The sequence below is a fragment of the Oreochromis niloticus genome, linkage group LG2 (assembly GCF_001858045.2).
Source record: "Oreochromis niloticus isolate F11D_XX linkage group LG2, O_niloticus_UMD_NMBU, whole genome shotgun sequence".
NCBI lineage: Eukaryota > Metazoa > Chordata > Actinopteri > Cichliformes > Cichlidae > Oreochromis > Oreochromis niloticus.
In genome coordinates this window covers 17,381,072-17,407,588 of record NC_031966.2, presented here as the reverse complement: position 1 = coordinate 17,407,588, position 26,517 = coordinate 17,381,072, and the positions used below count along the sequence as shown (strand labels likewise).

General features: G+C 40.1%; 1 protein-coding gene across 2 annotated transcripts in view; it reads right to left on the bottom strand.

Annotated features, from left to right (window-relative positions):
* Positions 1-20,250, bottom strand: part of wu:fb13g09 (multidrug resistance-associated protein 5) — a 28,408-nt gene extending 8,158 nt beyond the window's left edge. Inside the window, exons 1-20 of one of the 2 annotated variants that reach the window (XM_003445265.5) lie at positions 19,851-20,250; positions 18,392-18,580; positions 17,735-17,890; positions 13,270-13,417; positions 12,240-12,473; positions 11,750-11,923; positions 10,644-10,791; positions 9,552-9,700; positions 9,010-9,117; positions 7,605-7,949; positions 7,288-7,359; positions 6,961-7,085; positions 6,796-6,868; positions 6,439-6,642; positions 6,070-6,195; positions 5,641-5,752; positions 5,359-5,543; positions 4,825-4,971; positions 3,815-3,944; positions 3,325-3,478 (exon numbers count right to left, since the gene is read on the bottom strand). In XM_003445265.5, the coding sequence (XP_003445313.1) occupies positions 3,325-3,478; positions 3,815-3,944; positions 4,825-4,971; positions 5,359-5,543; positions 5,641-5,752; positions 6,070-6,195; positions 6,439-6,642; positions 6,796-6,868; positions 6,961-7,085; positions 7,288-7,359; positions 7,605-7,949; positions 9,010-9,117; positions 9,552-9,700; positions 10,644-10,791; positions 11,750-11,923; positions 12,240-12,473; positions 13,270-13,417; positions 17,735-17,890; positions 18,392-18,570 (2,969 nt within the window). In that variant the 5' untranslated portion in view covers positions 18,571-18,580; positions 19,851-20,250. Of the gene's footprint in view, positions 1-3,324; positions 3,479-3,814; positions 3,945-4,824; positions 4,972-5,358; positions 5,544-5,640; positions 5,753-6,069; positions 6,196-6,438; positions 6,643-6,795; positions 6,869-6,960; positions 7,086-7,287; positions 7,360-7,604; positions 7,950-9,009; positions 9,118-9,551; positions 9,701-10,643; positions 10,792-11,749; positions 11,924-12,239; positions 12,474-13,269; positions 13,418-17,734; positions 17,891-18,391; positions 18,581-19,612; positions 19,631-19,850 lie in introns of those variants that run through there. The other variant, XM_019364388.2, reaches the window with a different exon arrangement.
* Between the last annotated feature and the right edge of the window lie 6,267 nt (positions 20,251-26,517).

Genomic DNA, 26,517 nt, shown 5'->3' with positions numbered 1-26,517 from the left:
TTGCGCAAGCTACTGTACAATGACAATAAACGTTCTAAGTCTGAATAAGTTCAATACTGAGTTAAATATTTTTGGATTAGCAGTTCTTAAGAGTTGTACCAGTCTTTCCCCCAGGACTGAATGATCCCTGCTCATATTCGTGTATGGGAAGAATGTCTTAAGCAATAGTTTTTAGGCTTTCTGAAAGCCTTTCAAAGTTTATCTTTGGCTGTTTGTTTACCCCACACATTTTCAGTCCAGTCCTTGTACCTGATCATTTTCAGAGGAATATTTTTTGTGTTTGCCAAGTCACTTAACACTGACCTATGAATCATTCAAGCATAAAAAGGCAACTCAAAGGAAGAACCAGTGTTGTGTGTACACCTAACAGACAATCAACGATAGAACCAATTTTAAATTCTATCTTTTGATATTTTGTTATTTGCAGCTTGCTATGGTATGTGACAAAAGAAATGGCAAGCCCAGGGAACATCTTCAGCAGATGAAAGTCATGTCCTAAATAAATAGGGGGGAAAAAGCCAGCAAAGGCTTGACATAGGACCTGAGAGATACATCTGTCCCTTCAGCTTATCTACTGTTTGTCGAAGCCTCATTAGAAATGGTCACAGTGGAGGCTTCGCTGTCAAGAAGCCATTCTTAAAAAGGGCAAACAGGGAGAAACACCGAGGTTTGCTAAATTACACAAGAACTGGACTGAAAGTGAGTGGCAAAAGGTCTTATGGAGTGAGGAATCCAAATTTGACATTTTTGGTTCAAATCATTGTCAAATTGCACAGAGGAGGTCAGGAGAGTTGTACAACAGTGAGTGTCTACAGCTATCTGTAAAACAGTGATGGTGTTGGGAAATTATGAATGCAGAAAGTAGTATGTAAGTATATTCACTGACAATTATTAGCCCGAAGCAGCTTACGACTAAGTTCAACCATCACAAGTACGTGACAAGGCCCTTGCCTAACAGAAAACTAAAACTTATTCAATCGTTTAAACCTCAAAGAGGCCTTTGAAGTCTTTGAAAAGGCCTTTGAAAAAGAGACATGACAGAGACATGTACCTTTTACAAAATGTCATCACTCTAAGGGTCTAAATTTCAAACTATTTGGCACACAGAAAGGTAGACAGTTCGATTTATTTTCATGCATTTTTGGTTTTACTTCAGTCACTCATGATGTTTTGATGAGCAGTTCTCAAGAAAGCTGCAACCCACAATCTGCCAGCTCTGCATGGCCACATTTTAAACAGGAACAAACAAACCCACACACACAGTCCTGTTTTCATATCTTAGTGGGGACATCTAATTGACATAATGCTTTCCCTAGCCGCTTACCCTAACCCTAACCATCAAAAATGAATGCCTAACCCCAACCCTTACCCTGTAACCCTGACACCAAAACCACATTTTGAGCCTCAAAAACGCCTTCAAACTCGTGGGGATCACATACACACGCACACAGACACACACTGCGGTGACTAGATACAAACTGACTAACTAAATGTAAGGCAAAGAGTATGTTTGTGTAGAACAACGTGAGCCACATTACAAATGCTGAGAGGAAGTCTTAAATTTTGATATATCTAACCTAAACTTTGTGTACTGTGTCATATTCCCCCAGTGCAAAAATGGGAAAAGTAAAAAAAAAGAAAAAAACTCAGGGAAAAGAGCAAAAAGGCTTTGAGAATCACCAGCTTTCCTCCATTCTCAAGTAATTTCTCAGTCCTTGTTATAGCTGGATTTAATTTTGTTTAAAGCGTCCATCAAACTCAAAGAAAATCTGCTTAACTTTACTTTCTTCACTGCTGTCAGATAAAGGCTGGACTTTAGAAAAGTGTCTCTCTTAAAACTTTGAATTTTAAAATTAGAGACACTAAAAATGAAGGGTGTCGTTTCAATATGGGGACCAGAACTAAACGAGACGAGAACTAAACAAAATAAAACAAAAATGCAGGTGTTCTAATTAGTTAGTGACTTATCACCCTAACTTTAAAGATTTACAGTGGGCTTTTTGCCTGTGTAAGCTCTGTGTGCTAAGCCTCACCTTTACTGCATGCACTTGACTCTTATCAACTCCATGTAGAGAAAATAAGAGGCAGCTGTCAGTTAGAAATACAACTCATAGGGGAAAACAATTTACTGCTCTCCAATTACTTTGCATTGCATGACGGTATCTCCTTGTCAGTTCCGCCTGCTATTAAAAAAAAAAAAAAAAAAAAAGACTAAGCATCTGTGTGGTGGGATGAACCACCAAGAGACTAGCGGACCCGTAACTTTTGCATACTTATGAAGGCAGGAAAAATGGAGAAACCGTGTGATCATGACTCTTGGTATGCCTGCATGTGCAGCATGTTTTTAGTGTACACAAATCACACCTTTAGCATATAGTTGATACAATCTTTCAAAAGTGGATACAATCGTTAAACTTTATGACCCCAGAGGGATGAGCATGTAATTTGAAGGACCATATTAGCTACTTGAATTTTCAGAATTTCCATTTTGTCCACATCTATCATAGAAAACAGCTCTTTTACCTCAAACTGGATAAATTATAGAGGTTTTACTCTTGATTTTTAAAGCTTTAGACAAAAATAAAGTCACATTTATGACTGAAAAAAGTCCTTTTTGTTTTAAGTAAAACGAGGTAAATAAAATGACACATGTGCTGCATGTTGCTGCAGTGGTCAGATTACAACTGCAGCTACACAATGCGACAGATTACCCATTTGACCCTTTGATGACACCATGATGCATACAGCTCAGTTCAGACACACAGTGCCAATTTATTCCGGGAGCGAATTTCATGTATTTGATGCATGAAGGCTCTTTAGCCTTGGCTCAGCTCAATCATGTTGGCACACTTCATTCATTCATGGAAGCATACACCAGATACTGGGTGAGAGGTTACGCCAACAACCACTTTAGAATGACGAATTAAAATGACAATCAGAGAATCTTCTTGCTTGGCAACCACTGCACCACTGTGCTCCCAAGCTGTTCTACTGGCTAACTCATGTTATTAACCTAACTATCTATCAAGTTACTTAGTCAATGCTGAATCCTAAATTGAGTTTCAAAGCCATGATCACAACTGCATTCACAGAGACATTGTTAATTGTCACGCATTTATCCAAACCCAGATGGATGCATCATGGGGTACTTGGGGTTCAATATTAGTCACAGTGAAATCTACTGCTTTTTATAAAAAGCTTAAGCCATTTTGTGAGTATGGAGCAATTTCACAGTATGGAGCTGACAATTGTACACTGTCTGCATTGTACTCTTTGGACAAATAACAAAAGCCAAGATTAAAAGAAGAGTGTTGAATGTCTGACCTGGAAAGATGATTGACAATGTAGAGGAAGCCTCCCAGAGGCAGGACTGAAATGAGGAACCAGGGGAAGACCATGCCCACCATTCCCAAGCAAAGCAGCACCAGGGACAGGTTCTGCAGGAGCATCTCAGCCTGCATGGTGAGACGCACATCCACTGTGGGGACGGGAAATAAAGTACATCAGATGCACTGTGTAGAGTCTCTCTAGGTCCCACTAAGTGTCTTTTGTCAGGGGAAAATCTATGAGCAGCAAAAAACAGCAGAGTCTGCAAAAATATTAAACCCAACCACCCAAAGAAACAACAGCTCACAAATCAACATGTCAAGCAAAGACACCAGTGAAGTGGATAACAGAGAGCCACTCACTAGGGAAAATGCTCCATGTCAAATCACACTGTGTCTTGGCACTACACCTTGTCAACCAGGGTGACTTCACCGACTGAAAGCTCTCCTGGGGAAAAGGTTCACAGTCAAGACAAATCAAGACTCACCCTCGTCCATGTCCCTAGAGAAGCGGGTCAGGATACGACCCAGAGGTGTTGTATCAAAAAAGTGCATAGGGCAATGGAGGATCCGGCTGAACAGCTTGTCGTGGAGCACGGAGGCAGCCTTCACCGTGCACTGTCAACACAGACAACATGTTGTGCTTGAACATGAGACCTGACACGTGTAAACAACAACTTTAGGAACCATATGGACACATTCATTGCTTGGATAAACAGACAGTTGGAGTGAAATTGTCTGCTAGTCGACACAGTTTTAAACCTCAAATCACATCACGGGTAAATACAGTGGAACACATATGTTGCCTGAGTGTTATAAATGCTACATATGCTATGCATGTGCACAGTGGTGGGTAGCTGTCATGCACAGAGTAGTGCTGTCAAATCTTCATTTATAATGAGTTTCTGGGAGGCTGACATAAAGGTCATGACCTAGTGCGCATGAGACATTTCAACAATTGGACAGAAATTACATGTGGCAGCAGAGAACAAATTAATTCTATTAATGGAATATTTAACACTCACAAAGATCTCATCACAGCTAGAGGTAAAAAAAGATTAGCCATCTTTGAAAAATTAGCAATTTCAAGTGGCACACATTAACGTGGGGACCTAACCTCTGCAGCGCAGTGTCAGGATGGGTTAGCTTGAAAACGAGGACGCACACCCGAGGGGATGCTGAAATACACGAGCGTGCACACACACACATACACACACTCACACGCTCTTTCTCTCTGCTTCTTTGTCTCCGTTTCTCATAGAGAAACAGACTGATATGCATGCAGCCACTGTAAGAGTTGTGAGACAGGACAGTGGACAGATAAACGGACTTGTCCTGCAAGCATTTCCAATTATAGCACTGGATCCATAAGAGCATGAACAAATGACAGTGTAGACATCCAAGCAGGAGCGCTATCTGGATATAAGGTAGAAATTTTACTCAATTTTAAAGTTCATCAGTGGTTAAGGGGACAAACTTGTGAAAGAAAGGGGCTTACCTTCACAAACACCAACCCTCTGATTGTCTTCAGCAACAAAGCAGCTCCCATGGAGATGATGTAAACCGTTGAATAGTACCGAATATGAGGGTTGAGTCTCATGCTGTTGCTCGCTATTGTTTCATTCACCGAGATTAATGATGTGTTCTGAGGGCAGATGGAGCAACAAATTACAGGCTGACAAAAAAAATCATTTTTTCCCCATTTGGTCTCTAATGAAATTGAGAAAAGCACACTTTGGCTCACACAAAAAAAAATCATGAAAATCAGTCCGTTCGGTGGTGTTTGCCATTCCAAGCACATTTCTCAACAGCAGCCACCAACTGCTTAGCTGCACATCTGTTTCTTTACTGCTCACTCTTGTTTTTAATTAAGTTTACCAAGGTGCTGTTACTTTTTTAATCATGCACATCCAGATTAATGCTCAGTCGGCTGCCACACTCATCCAAACACAGTAGTTATTTTTCTTTTGGGAGCCAAACACACACTACAGAGAATCCTGTATTATAGAAAACTAGAGTCATCTACACTCACCCCGCTGCCCTGTCTGATCCAGTGGCTCAGCCACCAGTTACTGAAAGCTAGGCTGCCTGTGGTGGAAAAGAAGAAGAAGATGTTGATGACGAAGACTACTGGGCCTCCCGCTGCTTTGATGTAGGCTCCGTAAACAGACCACGGGACTGCACCAGAGCCTTTCTCTTCAGCTTTCATCAGTGGTTCTAAATATAAAAGCCAGAAAAGAAGTTACTTATGATGAACCATTCTCATGGAAAACAGCAATTTACATGAGAAGCATGAAAACGGGCAGTTTCTCACCTCCTTTCTTGCTTTCCACCTTTGGGCCGACCTTGGCAACATCAACTGCACTGTCAGCCTTTTTTCCACCTACCCTCTGCTCTTTGCTTTTTAGTTTCTCTTTCACCAGATTCTGAGAGACAAAAAGGGGAGTGGGGGAAGAGTTTTGACACATGTCACCAGCAGAAATCACAACGGCCATAGCAATGGCATTGTGGACGTTATCACAACAGAGATATCGGTGACATGGTCTTTAGCAGCTCACCAGTAAATCAGTGCACACATAAATAATAAAAGCCTTTGTATGCATTAACATTTCCTTGCTACAGGGCCTGCCTTTCTGGGCTTATGAATTATTCAGCTTGTAATGTTCAGTTTTATTGTGTCGTGAGGGCAAAGATGCCTTATTCAAAAGAGTTGGCTTTGCTCCTCGTGTGCCCCTGGACTTACCTCCTGTTGCATGCTGTTGAATAGCATGGCATAGTTGCGGTCTTTACCAATTAGCTGCGCATGGGTACCATGCTCAGCAATCTGGCCGTCCTTCATCAGAATAACAACATCGCACTCAGGGAGATACTAAAAGATAAATGCATGAAAGAGGAGCAAGATATTAATTTTGCAGACATTCTGTGGATTTTTGAAGGTTTAAACTTTTTATTAATTGATCGCTGTAGCTTTTCCAGCAAAAAAGCAACATTTCTCATGTTTGAAAAAGCAAGAAAGACTCAGTATGACAGAAAGGACTGAAATATTCTAAAAGAGCAGAAACTGCAAAAGGATGCTGATGGAAATTATTGGAATTTCACAGGCGATACTTACCTGCAGCTGATGCGTTACAAAGAGTATGGTTTTGCCTTTAGCGGCCCCCCGAATGGCTTTACTGAAGATATGGGAGCCCACACAGGCATCAACAGCACTGAGAGGGTCATCCAGGAGAAGAATGGGCAGCTCACTGTAGAGTGCACGCGCCAGGCTCACTCGCTGACGCTGCCCTCCACTCAGGTTGGCACCCCTCTCGCCAATCTAAAAAGAGAAAATAAAAATACATTTTGCACAAAACTCTCCTCATGCTGAGGCTGAATTAAATTTATTGCATAAACTGAAACTGCTGGGCATGATATTTGAGAAATCGATGTTTTCTGAGCTGACATTTTGTTAAAAAGAAGCAACAGATACCTCTGTCATGTCTCCATATGGGAGCTCTGCAATGTCTGGGAGTAGACAGCATGCTTCCAGCACTGCATTGTATCTAATGTGGAAACAAATATGCAGAGTTAGGGATAAATTTGATGGTTTAGCGCTTTTTTACTTATAACAGGGTTATACAGTACTTATCCTTACTTGTCTGGGTTATACTTATTTCCAAACAAGATATTTTCCTTGAGAGAATCATTTAGGATCCAGGCTTGTTGGGACACATATGCGAAGCCACCGCTGACAGCAACTTTTCCTTCTAACAGCGTCATCTAAAACACAAAGGCAGAAGGTGGGGAGCAGAGAAAATAGTTGAAAAAGTCCTTTTCAAATTGCAGGTTATACTGTGACATTGTGTGTGACTGAAAACCTCAGCAAGAAAAGCTGTCCTTGTTGTTATTCATGAGTTATTCTGGGTTATCTGAAGAGGAAACCTAAAGTGAGCATCTAGTTGAGCATTCACTCGACTCTCACCTGTCCCAGCAGAGCAGACAGAAGAGAGCTCTTTCCACTCCCGACACCTCCACAGATTCCAACCAGCGACCCCTAGTAGCAGTGGAAAAATAGAGAACACAGCTCGTTTCCAACTTCATTTTTTAAATTCGCTAATGCTACCTAAGTAGCCTTGTATGAATCACTGTTTAAAATGATTTTTACTTTATACTGGGCCCAGGCGCAGACCCTTTTGTCATGTTTAAAATGAGCACTAACCACTGTAAGTAACATGTATGTAAGAACAACAACTGAGAAAAAGCATAATTAATCGACTTGTTATGTGTTTGTGGTGTTACCTTCTTTATACGCAGGTTAATTCGGTGCAGGGTCTTGTGCAGCGGGGGGCGTATGCTTTGAGTGGAGGAGACGGTACTTTGTGGACTCTCCTGCTCCATATTTGTGAGGAGACTTTGGACATTGGGGTTTTCCTTGTTTCCTTTGCCATCCTCTGTGGAAATGTACAAGCTAAGCTTTTCCCTTCGCAGCACATGCTTCATTACTCCTCGCTTCTTGGGAGCCGGGTTTGGTTTTTTGCCTTTTGCCTTTTCCCAAGCCAGCGTGGCAACCTGAAATTCTACGGCGTTGCCAGGATCCTCCATTTTTTCTACAACCTCCTCTCTGTCGTCCATCATGAAGAGCCTCTGTGGAGTCAAACGTAGTGGGCTGGATTATAGTCAAGACGCATTGTGATGACCAGTTTAATAGTTACTTAAATATTTTAGTGCTTGAAAAAAAAAAAGCGCAGTTTAATCCTTTTTTTAAAACATGTTTACATGTGGTAAACACGTTAAGTACTACAAAAATTGAAAAAATAAAGAAATGACTGAAAATAAAAAACACAGAAATACAGAAAACCCAAGGATAAATCTAATGATCAGAAGGTCGGGGGTTCAAATCCACTGAACGGCTATCCTGAGGTACCCTTGAGCAAGGTACTGTCCCTACACATTGCTCTCTGGTCACTGGACTGGTGGCTGCCCACTGCTTTACTGAGTGAATGGGTTAAATGCAGAGAGTAATTTCCCTACAGGGGATTAATAAAGTATATAAAAAAAATTGCTTCTTACTTAGCTTTGTATTAATCTCCCAATTTATACCGCAATTTTGTAATTATGTTGTTTGTTTTTCCTTTGTAAATTCCAGTTTTTCCGCTAACCGCAAAAGTCCAAGCTTTGTGAAACAAATAAGACAAAACAAACAAAACCAATCCACCAGTCACCCCCCCACCCCCCAAAAACAAGGCTCTGTTCCTAATAACAGGTTAAACAAACTCTGAACTTAACCCTGAACTTGATCACAGAACAAATGTTCACAGTTTCACGTGTTAGAGATTAGTACTTTATACACTGGTGTACCTTTGCCAAGATGTTTGCTTACTTCGCTCTTGCTGGCTTTCTGAATAACATGTGAATTTCATCACGTGTTTGGAAAACAGCGAAAAATGTCAGATGTGATACGTGAATAGGCTAAAAACTGCTTCCCCACTGAAATACTATGTGAGTTTAATTTAGCGTGTGACCTTTAAAAAAAATTTACTTATTCTGACAAGTGATATGGATAAATAAGTTCATCTATGCTTTATCAACCTTGACATCTTAAAATACTATTAAGACATGAAGACATCAACAGCTACATCACTATTCTTTACATGAAATACTATCATTTATCCACTTTTACAAGACACCAGTCCATCTTTCTCACCTGAAATCTTTTGACTGCAACAGCAGCCTCTGATAGTGACCTCACCGCCAGTGGTGTGACTTTCAGGGCAAAGGTCATAGCATTGAAAACTGCAACCACAGTGAAAGCCTGAGGTGGGATGTGTAGAGATGGAGACAGTTATACTCAATAATTTATTTATATCATGAAGTTTGACTTTAAAATGCGTATATATGCTCATCATGACCAGAGACTTGGTGGGGATCTTAAAGGTTACACAATTTAAATAAATATGCAGTCAACATGCTGACTACGGATGGGTGACAAATTATAGGAAAACCACACCCTAGTGCTTCAGTTTTGGACAACATTTATTAATGATTTAGCCAGTGGACCATCCTTGCCCCAACATGTCCCTTAGATTTTTTTTTGTCTTGTTGCCATTTTGATCTGAAAATCAGAATCCTCTGGGCCGGGCTTGGTATTTTTATACATACCACAAAGCATAATTGTAATTCACTGTCTTTATGATTTGCTTTTCCTATTGACTTGTCACACACCTGTAGATTTTTATATATAAATACCTCAGCTGCAGTTAGGTCATAACCTAAGGCCATATGTAAGGAGAAAGTGCACACGCTTGCGAGCACCACAGTGATAGGAGACAGTCCCACTGTGATGCTTTGGACGTTCCCGGCCCTCTCCAGTATGCTCCTCTCTTCTAACCGCACCTCTGTCCAGGAGATAAGAAAGACAGGGATGATAAATAACACAGGACAGACACAAAGAATGCGAATGTGAAGTAAGGGTTGAGTGACTCTGAAAGCGTTGCCCAATCAATCCACACCACCATCAGAGTCGCTAACCAACACAGCAAGCACACAGAAATGGATACAAGAGAGGACAAGAGCCTCGCTCTTCAAAGGGGCTTCAAAACTTGCCGATCCTTGAAAACTTTTCAAGTCCAATTCCTGAATCCTGACCCTCTCGTCTATGTTTGTATATCCCGTTTGCATGGGCTCGCTGAGTCACTTCATTGTCCTTATACCCCATTGGGATATGTGTGTTCCTGCATAAACTACAAAGGAGGAGTCATAGGCACAATTGCTGACTGTAAATTTGGAATGACATTGTAACGCTTAAGACTCATTCACCAATGAACGCCAATTTATCATTGTTATTATAACAGGTAATCACAGGACAGCAATGAAAGTGAGACCCAGCTGGCTAATTTGGAGAAGATTAAATAGGCAAAATGATGCTTATCCATGACCTAGAGCAAGGACCTCACGAGAAAAGGCCATCGCTTAGTCATGAATAAGTAGAGCAGCCTTGACAGCCATTTAAGGTATCATAGGGCCCCAAACACTTTGCAAATTAATCTTGAAGTGCAGGGATTGAAACTGCCTTTGATTATAGACAATGGCACACTTAAACAGGGCAGGTTAATGGAAATGGATTAAGGCGCAGGGTTATCATGCCAGTTTGCTACGAGGACAACTCTAATTTTAGGTGATAAACCGCTCATTTAGTGACTAATTTGCATGAGTTAAAGATGTTCAAGTGAAGTGACACTTTATTCTGAAAAATGCTGACCAGCACAAAGTTCTCAGGTCTTCACCACATTCAAGAAATGAGCACTGAATATATTGCTGAGTCACATGACTGCCACTCACTGCGAATGTTTTTTGCAAAGGCATCTTCCCAACAATACATCTTGATGAACTTTATGCAGCCCAAGATCTCGTTCATCAGCCTCACGCGCTGGTCGCTGACTGTCACACACTTCTTGCGGAAATATGCCGTCAACCTCGATGCAAGCATCTGTCCAGACAGGAACGGGGGAAATGATGACAGGAGAAACAAGTGGCGGGGGAGGAAATGAAAGCAGACATAATCACATTAGCTGTGCTGCAGGCCTGTCCCGGAGACCAGAGTGATAAACGCCTTCCCCATCAATAGCAGGGTCTCTGGCTGTCAGACTACAGCTCAGACTGAGTGTAATTTGAAAATAACAGTTACAAAGTTGACAGGCGACTGATAGCCACAGAGTTATGATGCTTTTAAAAAGTGTCTGTTTGGCTCTCCAATAATCTAAATTAACTTAAAGACTTTAATGACGTTACGATTTCTGTCTTCAACTAACCAAATTAGATTTAAAAAAAATCTAACTTGAAAAGAATGAATCAGCAATAATAAACTCTCTGGTGAGTAAGTTTTGGTAAAACTTTTTGAAACTGCTATAATTACATTGCCTTAAAGTGGACCTATTACTTCATTTTCTCTCATATCTATGAACTGTCACACTGATGAATGCTCATATTAAACATTACCAAAATTTTAAATCATGTTAATTTATATACATGTAATCCACATGAGCCAAAATGCTTCAGTCTGCCCTAAACGCTCCATTTCAGTTTCTTCTGCTGCTGGATTTGTTTGTCAAAGAGAGCAGATATTCCTAATACGGTCATCTAAAGCACACCACTCTGTCTTGGAGTTTAAAAAAAAGTTGGCTTACAGGGAGGATGGGAGCAAAAGGAGAAAAGCTCAAACAGCTTGCTTCAGACAGAGAAGGAATAGAGGTGCTGCAACCGAGCCACAGTATAAGATAAATAAGCAGTTTTTTGAACTGTGACTCATGCAAGTCTAGCAGAGTCCAGGAATTTAAAAAAAAGGAGCCAGAAATTAGCATAAAAGGTCCACTTTAAAAAGAATGACAGACTAGCAAGCATGTTTTCCATTCTTTGCCTTTGGTTAGATGTTATAGTGAAAGTCGTACCATGACAGGGTAAATGATGATGAAAATGGATGACCCTATCAGAGCCGTGGGGCCCAGGAAGAATGCAGTGTAAGACAGACCCAGTATTCCTACAAGTGGCCCTCCAGCCAGAAGGCAGCCCATACACACTGCTTCATAGAGCCGCTGGCCATCACTGGAGCAGATGTTGATCAGCTAGGTAGAGAGAGACAGTGATTTACATAAAGCACTGCTTAAAAATTCCTCCAAATATTACTACAAAAACAGTTTTATGAATACAGTTATCCTTATTCCCACATTTACTTGTTGGACAATGATTCCTCTTAAGCTGAGTAGTGACTAATCTTAGACAGCCTCCCCTCCCTCAGGCTATGGGATTTGTCGAAAGCTAAGCAGGACTGGTGTAAGAGCAGAAATTAAATCCATCTCAATCATCTGCATGTGGTGCCCTGCAGCGAGGGCTGATTTCTTTAATATGAAGAGGAGTTCCCTCCAGGGTTACACCACCTACCTCGCCCGGACTGATGTCTTTAGTGCTGCGCAGACGGAGGATCTTGTGGAAGGCCAGGGTAAGAGCGGCCCCACGGAGGCGTGCTGCAGTGCGGTAATTGACGCCCCACATGAGTCCCAGAGACCAGGAGCGTATCAGTTCCATGAGGAAGAGCCCGGCTGCCAGAGACAGGCCATACCACACAGAGCTCTCTGAGCTCTGGGAATACTCCAGCAGAGATTTAACCAGGATAGCCTGCCGACATAGAGAGACAGAAAGGACAGAGTGACATGGAATTTTTTTTTTTTTTACATATAACTGGATTAAAAGTGGACAAAATAAAATATGACAAAACGCTTGACGGAAAAGAGAAGCAATATTTTTGCTCGCCTGGATAAGTAAAATTAGTCAATAACTCATTCCACAGCAGAAAGAATACATACAACATTTCTTTGTCATTAAATGCACTAAAGAAAAAAAAAAAAATCACATAAGAATGTGACAAATGCGTCATTGTCTAAGAACTAAATCCAGTTAATGCTATTAGTTGTGGGTAGCAGGAATCACATAGTATGCACATAAGACATCAAAAGAAACAGCTTGGAGCAAAAAGAACAATGAAAGTCACTCAGACATGCCACAGACTTAGAACTTCAAACATAATTACCCTTCAGTTTTCAGTTTTCCGATAAGGAATGTTTAGAAATATTCACACTTTGAGTTTGTTCTCCGATAATCATCTGAGAGCTGTTTTGGCAAGGAATCTAAAGCTACAAGTGTGCCACATAAAAAGCCCTGCGTATATCTGGACCAAAGTGTGACTGGGTACAAAACAGCTAATCTATGGTATTAATATGACTCTCAGTATCTAAGGCTTTGTAATCTCCCAGTATGTTTTCATTTCAATTTCCAGACCAGCATGAAACAGGATAAAGTGATTTTCTGAAAATACATGGACTTGAGGCTCCAAGCCAGCGACCATGCTGAAAGGCGTTTTAGCTGAATCAGCAAAAAAATATAAAAGGGAAAGAAGGATTTAGACTGTACTCACAGGCCCAACAAAGCCGGCCACCATTGTGAGAAGCAGGGAGAACACGGCCACCAGCGTACGGGTTTGGCAGAACCTCCAGAAGACTCTTGTCAGGGATGCCCCCTCTCGCCCGCTTCGTTTGAGCTCCTCATGCCACAAATATTCAAGCCTGGAACCAAAACCCAGGATCACAAATAGTGACAAACTATAGGAGTGCACAGTTCAGCCAAACATGAGTGCATTCTCACTAAACTAAATATATATAACTCTCTAACTGCTTCCCCTTTTTTCACACATCAGTGCTATCCAATGTGGTGGTAAAGAGCCCAAAAGTTTCTTGGATATTTTTTCTTTAATTAGATAAAATCAGCACTTCCTAAAATAGAGGATAAAAACAGTATAGAAGGCAATCAATGCAATCAAAACCCCCAAAAGACAATTGAAGATAGCTAGGGTGATAATAGTATAAAGGTGACCTACAATATACAATCACGCTTCACATAATTGCACTGAGAAAGGTACTACCAAACATGTTAAAGATGTGCTAATGCACTTTTATTGCTGTATAATGCCATTTGAAGTGGGTAAATATCTTGTTGGCCAAATGCATCACGGCTAATGACTCTATAAAGCAGCAGTCGAGCAGCTGCAGAAAGTAATTAACGCCCTAACGACTTTATTAAAAACGTATCAGAGATAGACAGAACATTATACCCGCTACACTCTTGCATGGCCTGGTAATTGCTACTTGAAGTCAAATGGTGCTAAATCTAAGGAATTGCAATTATTTGCACTCCAAATGCTGCACAGACAGTTTGATTCATAGAAAGTTAGACTAGTGTTCCTAAATCCAATCAAAGGACCAAGCGAGGAATAGCAAATTAAACTGGAAGAACAACAAAAAAGAGATTTTTTAACCCCACCCCCCCCATTACTGTCAAAAATTAATATACAATTGTAGTCAGAAGATTACAGATAATTTGGGATTTTTAATGAGTTTTAATGAGTCTGAGTTTGAACTGTTCTTTTTCCACGGTGGAACGATTTTATAGCATTACTTTAGAAAGCAAGAACTGGGTGCACAAGTATGAATTTATATTGGATTTAATCCACACAGGGTCAAAAGTACACATACAGGCTAAAATATGTACATGCATAGCATTTGTGTGACAGGACTGACCAATATTCAAAACAATGAGAAAGTCCAAGGAACTCAGTGAAGATCTGTGAAGGAAAATTTTAGATTTACATGAGCGGGGGAAGTCTCTCTGAGCCATTTCTAAACAGCTGCCATCATATTTATATGCATCATGAGCACATGCAAACTTCTGATCACACAAATCCAAAGTCATGTGTATTTAGAAATACAATATTAGATCTCATGTGCGTACATGTACCTACATATAAATGAAAAGGAGAACAGCAGGGCAACACTGTGGGCTGTAAAGCAGGAATTATTTGCTTTCGAGCAGGAGTGAAATGTTCCTGACAGCCATCGTTTCAGCATGCCAGATGGCAGGCAAAGCTGATGTTGCAGGAGTGTGTTTGAACAGGACACAGCATTCAAGGTTCGCACCTCACTGAGCAACCAAAAAGTGTCAACTCTCCCAGGGTGCCTTTCCAATTTCCCGTCTTGCTATCATCTGTGCTTTTGCATCTCCATTCTGTAAATGTTCTTGCTATGTAAACTGTGTCAGACACCCACCCAGTGGCTTTGTGCTCCTTTGCTGCTTCTCGTCTCTGCTTCTTTTTAACATACACAAAGCAGCACAAAAACTCTCAGCCCTGAGCCACGATCTTTAAACAGAACAAGCGTTACTGGCAACCTACGCAGTTGTCACCAGATACAAGAGTGAACTTCCTCAAATAGTCGCTCTCCTTTTTACTGCTGAGTCACAGCAGTAATGTTAAAAACCACTGGTTTTATTTTCCCTGAGTAGCACAAATAATAAGCTTAATGTAAAACATTTAAGTTCATTCATAGAATCAGAGCGTCATTACGAGGCATTTCCCAAGCTGTAGTTTGGCCTTTTAGCTCACGGTCTGCCCCAGCCTGGCTCCTGTCAGTGACAGCTAATGAATGAGAGACACTGTGCATTACAGGTACACACATAATGCCATTATTGTCTAAGAGAGGCACAGATTCTCACGGTAATCTGTAATCCCAGCCATTCTTAGCAACACTCCCCCGCCTTTATCCCATCACATCGTTCCTGTATTGTAAACAGACACAGGATGTTCATCAGTTAAGTCTCAAGTTATAGCTTGACTACTTGCTGCACAAACACACAAACAGTACATAAATATGAATACTAAAACGACAGTATAACAGCTGTATCACTCCAAAAACCCTGACTAATAACACTGTGAATGAAACGTGAACTTGCATATTCTGTTTTCCTCACAATTAATCTCACCAGGTTTAACAAAAGGCCTTTCTCCATATTTATTTTAAAAAGACAATCCTGTCCCACGAGACTGAAACAGGCTTGTACAGTTACATATCATATCACTGGAATTCATCCTCAAACAGCAAGCTCCACAGGATACTCTGGACAAATAACACAATCTCAGCTCAGGGTTACAGCACAGAGAAAATCTACTTATACAAGTGACCGAAGCACATTTTAACCAAGAATGGATTAGCAACTCTCCTCTACAACTTCACTAGATGTTAATTAGCAATTTGAATATTTGAAAATTAGTAACTTCATTTTCACTCCTTCAGCTAAAGCATTAGAGCATATAATGAAGATGCCAGTCATGTGCAGTGAGCTGACTGCATGTTACTTAAAATGATGACACTGGCATTACTCAACACTTATGAAGAAACCAAGCAACAACTACAAGGGCTGAAAATGGAAGTCAACATAGAGTTCCCCTCGAAAAAACTGTATAAATTAATGTTGTTGCACTGAACCAAAAAAGAGGTAACTCAGTTATTCATTTCTTGTTGAGAGACAGGGCTGATGTTAGTGCCAAAAAGGGGCTGTTTAGCCTGCCTGCCAGGTTTCATTTGGGTTCATTTAAGTCTGTGCCCTCTCAACTGTCCTTGTGGTACCGGTTCCTTTTGAAATCCATTTTACAGACCATCCAGTTAATCTATGCTATAGGTTAGGCTACTAAAACTGTAGTTTTGTGCATATGTATTAACCTATAATGTACCATTTCACAAAAAAGTATTAGCTTATTTTGAATTTGACGTCAGCAGCACGTCTCAAAAGAGTTGTGGAGGGCTCAACAAAAGGTTAGAAGAGTAAGTGGCACCAAAGAGAACAGGTCAATAACATGACTGGTTATACAAAGAGTGTCTTAGAGAGGCCATGTCATAGAAGCAAAGATAGGCAAAGGTTCGCAGTCTGCAAAACATAAAAAATATCACATCTCCAACTTGTGGAACAATATCTGAATAACATAAATAAGTGTTAATAAATCATATTTATGTTAACATAAATAAATGTTAACATAAATAAGAAAAAAAGATAAACGGGTTAGGTTTTGTTGGAAGAATTTGACAAGATTTTTTATTTCACCCTCTCAGAAATCTCGGGCTAAAGAGGGCTAACCTCCCTGTCAACTACTAACACCTATCTCTAATACAAAGTACTATCTTGTCTTTTCATCATCTTGTTATTAAATACTATTGGAGGGTGATAAAAGACACTTTAATTGAAAACTTCCTCTAATGAGTATATTATTATTGAACATCTATAATTAAATTGTATTGACCAGTTGAAGCCTCCCTGCTTGTTCAAAGTTGTTTCTTTTTTTCCTTTGTATCTATGTTGTATATGTAGTGTTGGATGTTAATAACAATACAAAGAAGAAGAAAAAATGAAGAAATATAAAATGGCAGATCCATTTAACAGTTGTTTTTCAGTAGTTTCCAACACTCTGTCTGTGACCCTCATTCTCACGCTCTCTTTGTTAATGAAGACATAAATCTTGAATAAGGCTATAATTTTGTGTAATGACACTGCAAATTTTAGTAAATGCTGTTCAGAAAGCAGTGAACAGCACATCTGATGCTGGGTAAATACAGCCAGCAAGATATACTAGCCTGTATTTACCGCAGCGGTATGCTACACAGATGACTGATTTAAAATAATTCCCAGATTGTTGACTGTAAAGAAAGAAAGAAAGCAGAAGAAGCAGTTTGGCTCATCAAAACTCAATTCTAATATGGTATACAATATGTAGTGTCTGTGTAAACAGCATATTAAAGTTTTGCTTTGTGATTTCACTCAAAAGTCCCCCCCCCCCCTTTTTTTTTAGAAGGGATACTTCCTGTATATTAAATTTCACTGTCATAAAGAAAACGTAAAAATCTAACACCTTCCAAATAACTCCTACCTCACCTTTTTATTTCATGCCTCACCAGGCTCCAGTATTGTGGGAATACTGTGTTTCAACAATAAATAGAGTCTTCCTAACACCACGGGTCCCTTTCATCAGGCAAACCTCAGCACTGGCACAATTACCTCACCTTTGGCAGTTGACTGCAGAGGCTTCGTGGCAAGACAGTCCCCACACATCATCTATAGACAAGCTGGACGCCTTGTAGGCTTTCACTGCCAGCGGCGAGAGCCAGTGCAGAGTCATAAATGAGAAGAGGCCAGCATTATCGACTGGATGCTGGTGCCTGGAATAGAGTGGAAGACGTGGAAATAGGTGAGATGTATAAAAGCACAGGTACACACACAGAGGCGCTATGCTGGAGGAGCAGACAGACATAGGTTTTCTGAGAAATAATCGGCGCCTTTGACTCGCCAGAGTCAATGAAAGGTGAATCATGCCGGCTGTGTTTGGATAGTAATTTACACGCTCTTCACAGAAATCTAAGAGTGCAGTGAAAAGAAAAAGAAGTTTAGGGGGGGTTTATCAGTGGGTATATGTTCAGACATGGCAGCGTGCTGCTGGGGAATATGTTGCAAGCCCTTATCATGGCCTCAGGCTATACCCGAATAGTCAGCACATTAGGGAGGGGCCAAACAGAACAAATGTGTACTCCAAGTCTGTGTGTATCTTTACACTTCAACATATCTGTCACTGTAGGAGCTTAAAACTGTCTCTGCCTTTATGTTCTCATTCATCTCTCTCGCTACCAGAGTCATCAAACACAATTAAAGTCGATTTTGTTTACTTGTGCCTTATCCTGAAGGGCTTTAAAAGCTGAAGGCTTTTCCTGTAGCGTCCTGGCCTCTTTGGTCCCCTCTCCAATGAAGCCTCTGCTTCTTCTTCCTCCAGTTCTGGCAGCGGTTGCAGAGAGGGCAGTGACAGACCCTCTACACACCCGGCTGCTTCCAGGGCATCAGGGAACATGTTGGGCCCTCTGAGGAGAAAAGAGCATTGTGAAAGCCATTGTACAACTATTTCTATTTATTTACACCAAGTTGTTACATATAAAAGAGATACAGTAACTGATCGATAGTACAAAACCCCAAAACATTGTTATATAATATATAACATATGTTCATATTTGAGGACCTTGTGATTTTATTAGCAGTTTTGCTTGATTATAGCATTATCAAAACCTCTGGAGCTTCCTTATGGCTTATAACATATGGTGAGTGTTTTGCTGAATCATCCTCTGAGACACAGATAGGCTCAAGAAATCACCTTGCTCATAGGTCACAGCCCCTCTCTGGTGTACAACTAAAGTGCTTATCTATTTAAAGACGACCTGCCAGCAGCCCCAGGAGCTCGGGAACAGACATCTGAGCTGTCGGTGTGTCTACACACCGTCACTGATCCCTTGTATGGCAAACCTCCGTGACAAGGTCAGCTTGACCTGTAGTCGGGTGCCAAGAGACTCACCAGAGAACGTGGTAGATAGTGAGATTCGATACAGTGCGTACCGAAGGCGCATAAACAGAGTTGCATAACAAAAAAAAAAAAAAACATGTTGTAACTCCTAATGTAAAAGTATGATGTGAACCTAACTCTGAGTTCAGGAAAAACACAGAAAAAAAGTCCTCAATGCCCCAGTCATGTGAAGTTTGTCATATGGCTGTGAAGTTTCAAAGCTCTCTTTAGGGGAAGACTGCACGCTGTTAGTTTAAAATATAAACCTTTGCAGCCTGCATGCAAAGAGCTCCTAGAGCAAAACAAAGTACGTTCAAACTAAATATGCTGTATAGTTGTTTAACTTGTTAGTCAGGTTTCACATTGCACAGCAAAATCATGAACTTGCATAAGAGAAGTCATTTTGCAGCTTTCATTTTACCAAAACATGAACACATAAAGTTAACATATCAACTAAAAAGTAGCAAAGACACAAAGAAAAGTTGAAATTAGAGGCAAAGAAGTTAATAATTGGAGTTAAGGTAAACATAATGACTGATATTAGGATAGACATACTTACACGCTTTGCCGTCCCTTAGATTCCTAGGTGACTTTATCAAAAATCAATATTAAAACACAGCCTCCCTCTGAATAGGCATTTAAGGTCTTTATTTAGAAAGTCCTTACTGACGTAAAACGTAATATAACTACAATGGCTTGACATCCTACTTAAATTATAGAGATACCATAAGATCACATGTTCCTGTTACCGGTGAGGAAACAGAGGGATTAATTTATGTTTTCACTCTGACACTTACTTTTAAGTCTTCCTTGGTCAGGTCAGTACAGATCTCAGATGTTGTGCCTATAAGCAGGAACCAGAGAAGAAGATTCTAACGACCATGGTATCTCTTCTCTAACTTTTGTCATTTCATTCAAGTCTAAACTCCGCACAGACACATCTTCCTCATCTGCGGAGCTGCGCTCGGATGGATATACGTTCAGGAAACATGGGAAACTTCAGCGCCTCACGTGTATAAAATGCGTGCTGCTTTCTCCCGGCATTAACTGAAGCTACCTCCTTTTGCCGTCACACGGAGCCCCGAGGGGAGAGGAATTCCCGATAACGCTCTTATGTCACACGGTCTCCACCAACCGCTGAAAGAGATTAGCGGTCACCCTAGTAACGGGGATAACAACGAGGAAGTGCACACAGCAGGGAGAGGCGGGTCCAAAGAGGATATTTTTAAACAGGCGGAAGAAGGCTGCATTTTAATTGGTTGCTAGGTTGTTAGGCAATGGGAGGGCCACTCTGCTGTGATTGGTTATGACATCATTGGTCATATTTGGCTCGCCCGGTTCTCATTACAACTCTAAGTCCACCACATATATACTGTCAGGCCCTTCATTTGAAGGCGTACTTTGCACAATGTACACATCAGAATGTAGACAGCTTTCTAATGGATCATTCGGCGCCCACCTAAGCTTCAAATGACTTCCAGATTTTTAAAGTCCAGGTTAGAGAAATGTCCTAGAGCTAAAGAAATAATATATAGTGAGTGACCCTATCAGGTATTTCTTACTCTTTCAGAAGGGAATGGGCTTTTTTGTTATATCAGACATAAAATGATATATCACCCTCAATAAACATGAAGCAATAATTCTGAGTAAATTGGCAACTGAGATATATAAAATCAATGGTTGATATATATTAAAGAAAATGTGCTCGGTATAAACTGAATGTACACCATTTGAGCAGATTTCATCGAACAGATTCCATTAAATATAACATGGTACAAAATTACATGGAAAATTTACATGCAATTAAAGTAGTTAAAGTTAGAAGTTTGGGCAGAATTTTTTTGAATGCATGTGGCCAGGGGAAAGTGAGTGAGTGCAAGACTGTTAATATTAATAATCTTCTAAATTATGGCCACTAATTAAAAAATAAATAAATCCATATTTAAGGTAAGAATTGGCTTAAATAACTAAGATTTCTGGTCAGATGTCTCATATGGATTTTGATCTGCACGTGCTATAAACAATTAGTTCATTAATCTGACTGAAATTATTTATTTATCTGCAGACTTTAATTATAATCTAAATTCTTCTTGAAGTTCTTCGACCTGAAACCTCTGAAAAAATGACTACTCCAGTTTTTCGGTGCACAAGGTCATTTAATCACATGTATTTTTCGTCTGACTACTTTAAAACTCAAAGAGATTCACTTTACACTGAATATTAGTCAATAAGATGAATACATTTGCAAAGCTGACAGCCTTCATCTGCGGCCTAATGCCCGGTAATTAACAACTACTCAGCTTTATATCTTCCCATACATTGTGGGAGCATTTATAATGAATCCTATTTGCGTGCACATGTTTATTTAATTTTGAAGGTCACTATATTTGAAGTCACATAAGCTACCGATCCAAGCACAGACTATGTCCTTTCATATTTTCCTAAATGCCCATAAGACTGAAAATATCATTTTGCATCCCATAAACTGAGACTATTCAAAGCATTAACATGTCAGTTAGGTCTGAACAGCACGGCTCATGCTTGGCAGGATAGGGATTCAAAAGGTTGAAGGACATAAGCAAAAAGAAACGAAGATGGTTGATCACACAAAGGGCCTTGAGAGGTGTATAAAGCTGTGCTGCTGGTGCTAATAAAATACTCTCACTGGTTGGAAGAGTTTCACTACACTAACTATGACTCTACAGTGACTTGAAATTGTCCTCATGTAAATGTTAAGACCTCAAGCTCAGCTGGCTTTACAAATAAAAGCTTCACTGAGACTTCGTAACGAGCCAAAGAAGTCGGGCAACGGCAATTTACAAGCCTCAGCCGAGCACAACAGGATGGGAAATAAAGCCACCCAACACAACAATACAGCTGCAGCTTAGCTATAAAATGGACCCATCTTTCTACACTCTCCTCGGGTAAAATGGTAGCCTCTACAAATTAATGGTCCTTTTTAAAAAAAAAATAATAATCATAATTGGGGGTAGAAATAATTGTGGGGAGAAGGGCTTTGTCTTTGCTGCTGATATAGTCACAGATCAAGACACAGGCTCCTTCCATATCAGATTTTTTTGCACCTTTTTAAAATGCTTGCCTTGTGGTTCAGGATAAGCAACACCAATTGTTACAAATGTCCCTGGGTTGTTATCACAGCATCAATAAAGAAAATCCTAAAAATACTTGTAAGGTGGAGCAGCAATGAAAACAGAGACCATCCAAAGTGCATCCGGGACACTGGCCAAAAGTTTTCCCCAAGGTTTGGTAACAAAAGTTACCACCTGTATACTGCATATTATTATTATTACGTATGCTGCATTACAATGTTCCCCCTAGATCTTTTTAAAAATATTTATCTGGCTTTACATTATGGAGTATATGCCCAGTGTTTGGGGTAATCTGTCCTGTGCTAAACATGTAATACCAAAAGTAATATGGGAGTTTTAAATCTATCTAATAAAAATACACCAACTGCGGGTGAAACATGTAAATTGTGTCCACTGTTATAAAACCCCAGACTCCCAAAAATCTCTTTAATTTTTTCAAATTTTGAGAAAGACCAGATGTTTACCCAAAGTAAGTAGCTGAATTTCTCAGGCAGATCACTGGCGACAGGTGCAGTGGCCACTTTTTCTTCTCTCAAGCAGTTTCCCTTCACCATCTTCAGTCTAAAAACGAAACAGTTTAAACTGGAAGAGACAAATTATGCTGTCTGGGAGGATTTATGGAAAGGTTTCATTGATTTGCTGAACTAACCGAAGCCTTTTTGTGACAGCCTTTTGTCTAAAGTGGATAAATCCATCTGAATGGACTGATTTTTTAATTTTCATGAGATTAATCCAAACATTATTGGAGAAGTTCAAAAGTTTTAGGACTCCACCTATAATTATTTTGCAGCATTTGTGCAATCTCGCTGGCAGCAGAGAAAGAAAAAGAAGAGAAAAAAAGCAGTACACAAAGAAGAAAATCATCGATAGGGTCTCACTTTACTGAGCTGGGAAATTTGCTGAACTTCTGCAATCAATGCTCTGAATGTGGGCTTTGCCATCAACCTCCTGAGACTTTTAAGATAGCGACCACGCCGTAGTTAAGCCTGGAGCACAGTACAATCACACAGTCCTTTCTTTTCTACAATTTAAGGAGGACTGGTTGACCATGAGGGACATGTTCTGTAAAAGGCTTGCTATACACGCTGGATTTGTACAAGTACATTTGAAGTGCAAAAGATCCCTGAGTCTAAAGCTATGGACAGATGAAATTTACACTAAGTAGAGACTGGAGCTTCATATGGCCCTTTTTCACTGCTTCATTTGAAATTTTTCATCTTCTCGCAGCCCTCGCACAATATCATCACACAGTGCCTTACTATATGAGCTTTGCTCTAGGCTAGACATTTCCACTGGTTATGGCCAGTTGGGGCTGCTGTCAGAAATAAATTGGTTTCTCTGCCTCTTCTCTGATTGTTGAATATACGTGCAAAATGGTGAGGTGAAAAGGACCAGGCTGCTCCGCTGTTGAGTGAGAGACAAAAAAAATATACCTCACATTTACGTACCACTTATGTTAGATGGCTGACTTGGGAAATTTTATTCCATTAAATTGTAGTGTAGCTGCACTGGAAAGTTCACCACACGATAATATGCTGACTTTGTTTGACCGGTTATTCACGGGGGGGGGAAAGAAAAATATATGCAGCACATTGCCGATAGCTGTCATGTTTTTTTTTGTTGCTTTTTTTTTTAACAAACTCATCACTCCTTGACGATACCTTAAATGTTCCCACACATAAATGCGGAGCACAGCCTGTCTCTTTCTTTTAGGAGAGTTGTCAAATGCCATTAATATTCATAAATCTGTCAGTAGCTCTGCACATTTTAATTAGTTGGCATTTATTAGCAACCGGGGTTCTTAACATAGTGAAAATGTTGCAAATGTTGCATGCTTTTGTGCAAGGAAATTAACCTACAGCTGACACACAAGGTCGAGGCCCCTGGATTATTTAAAGCAGCAGAACACGTCTCTGAATATGTATTGCCACGACTGTAATCATTATCTTAGAGAAAACTCATAACTAACAGAAGCCCTTGGATGAAAGTCTGAAAGAGGCTTGGCCTCTGTTTGTAAGCGCCATCTGAAAATGAATCTCTGTTTGACTCATAACTTTTCCCCAAAATGAATTTTCTTGTTTGTTGTGTTTGGTGCCTCAGTGTGCAGTTTCATTTCATTTCAAGACGATTCTTTTCATTTTCCATCCTTTATGCATATGCAAAAAGTGACTTTGAACGCGACATGGCTGTTGGTGCCAGACAGGCTGCTCTGAGTATTTCAGAAACTGCTGATCTGCTTGGATTTTACCGCACAAATGTCTCTAGAGTTTACAGAGAACCTTCTGAAAAAGTGAAAATATCCAGTGAGCAGCAGTTTGCTGGGTGATAATACCTTGTTGATGCCAGAGGTCAGAGGAGAACGGCCAGACTGCTTTGAGCTGATAGGAAGGCAAAGTTAGCTCAAGCACCTACTCGTTACAACCAAGGTATTAAGAAGAGCATCTCTGGACACATAACATGTTGAACCTTGAAGCAGATGGGTGACAGCAACAGAACAACATACCAGGTGCTACTCCTGTCAGCTAAGAACGGGAAACTGAGGCTACAACTCACACAGCCTCAATAGGAGGTTGGAAAAATGCTGCCTGGTCTGTTGTCTGTTGGTGTTGATTTCTCCTGCTATATTGGGATGGTAGGATATTAATTGGCATAAGCAACATGAAAGAATGGATCATCCTGCCTTGTGCTGTATCAATAGTTCAATAACAAGAGATAATTAGAAGTAACTGAACATGATGTACAGAATTCAATGGAGGTATTTGGTGGTTAGACTCCAATGGCGGTGCCCGAAGAAGGCCAGCAGGAAGATAATTGGACTAGACCAGTGATGTCACCATCAGCTTGACAGTGTAGGAAAGTGGAAGTGGGAGCTTAGATTAGCCGCCAACACATGGGAAGCAGACAGATGAGTTACTACAGATCTTCCTTATTGAACCTATGTACACTTTGGGCCCCATAGTACCAACTGAGCATTGTTTGAATACCATAGCCTACCAGAGCATTAATGCTGGCCAATTAATCCCCTTATGACCACAGTCTACACATCTTTTGAAGGCTCTTTCCAGCGGGATAACACGCCATGTTGCAAAGCTCAAATCATCTCAAACTGATTTCTCGACCAAGACAATGAGGTCTCTGTCCTCAAAAAGCCTCCACAATCACCACATCTCAACGGAGCACCTTTGAGTTGTGGTGGAACGGGAGATTGATATCATGGATGTGGAGCCGACAAATCCGCACCAACTGTGAGATGCTATCATGTCAGTGCGGACAAAAAACTCTGAGGAATGTTTCCACCACCTTGTTGAATTCATGCCATGAAGAATTAAGACAGTTCTGGAGGAAAAGGAGAGGCAGAGTGCCTTGTGAGTGTAAATACACATTATGGAAATTGTAAGCGTATTAATGCAGACTTTGTAAGGCAAATAAGCAAAAATATCTATATATGTGGAGTACAGTGCAGTAACAATGCTGTCTAGTTAGAATCATGACTGAGAACTATTTTCATTATCCATTATTATTTGTAGCCATTTTAACACATTTCTTAGAAAACTGTCTGACCAACAGTTCAAAGCCTAACAATAATTTTTTATGCAAAATATTAAAATAAAGGCCTCTATACTGATTATAGTGTGCAAAGAAAAACATGTCTTTGTCATGTCTGACAAAACTACAAACGTAAAAGCAACTGCTCCCTGCTGCTGAGCTACATGTCTCAGAAGCTGTGAAAATCTGAGCCTGCATGCTGCTTGTTTCAGCACTTTTTTTTTTTTTTTTTTTTTTTCTTCAGAGTTACTACAAAATCCCTGACAGTGACTCAGAGAGCAGAGCTTACACGTTGACAATAAGTCTGGTTTAATAAAGGGTCAGTCATGCATTGAGTGAAAGCTCCAGGGCTGTCAGTGTTGATTTTCCTAGAATGTATCCTTGGGATCTCGATCAAGCTGTGCAGCAAAGAATTAAAAGACATTAACTGACAACCGACACAGTTCTACTGACAACCAGCTCCACAGTTCATAGAAAGTAAGGCGTTAAAGTACGTTTTACAAATTGCAAAAAAAGTTTAAATATATTTTTTCTAAATTTGTAATTTGGGAATGAAACACTGTAATATATTATATGTTAACAAGAAGGAGATGGATAGGTGCAGACATAACAGGCATGCAGTGAATCTTAACGCTTTGCCCTTAACATCAAGATTATTGATATTACCGAATAAACAAAATCTACAACATACTCAGATTTTTACACAAGTCCTAAAAGTGGAAACAGAATCCAATTAAACAAATGACATGATGCTATTAGACTTTGCCATTTAGAAAAAAAAAAAAAAAAAAAAAGAGTATTGCAATTA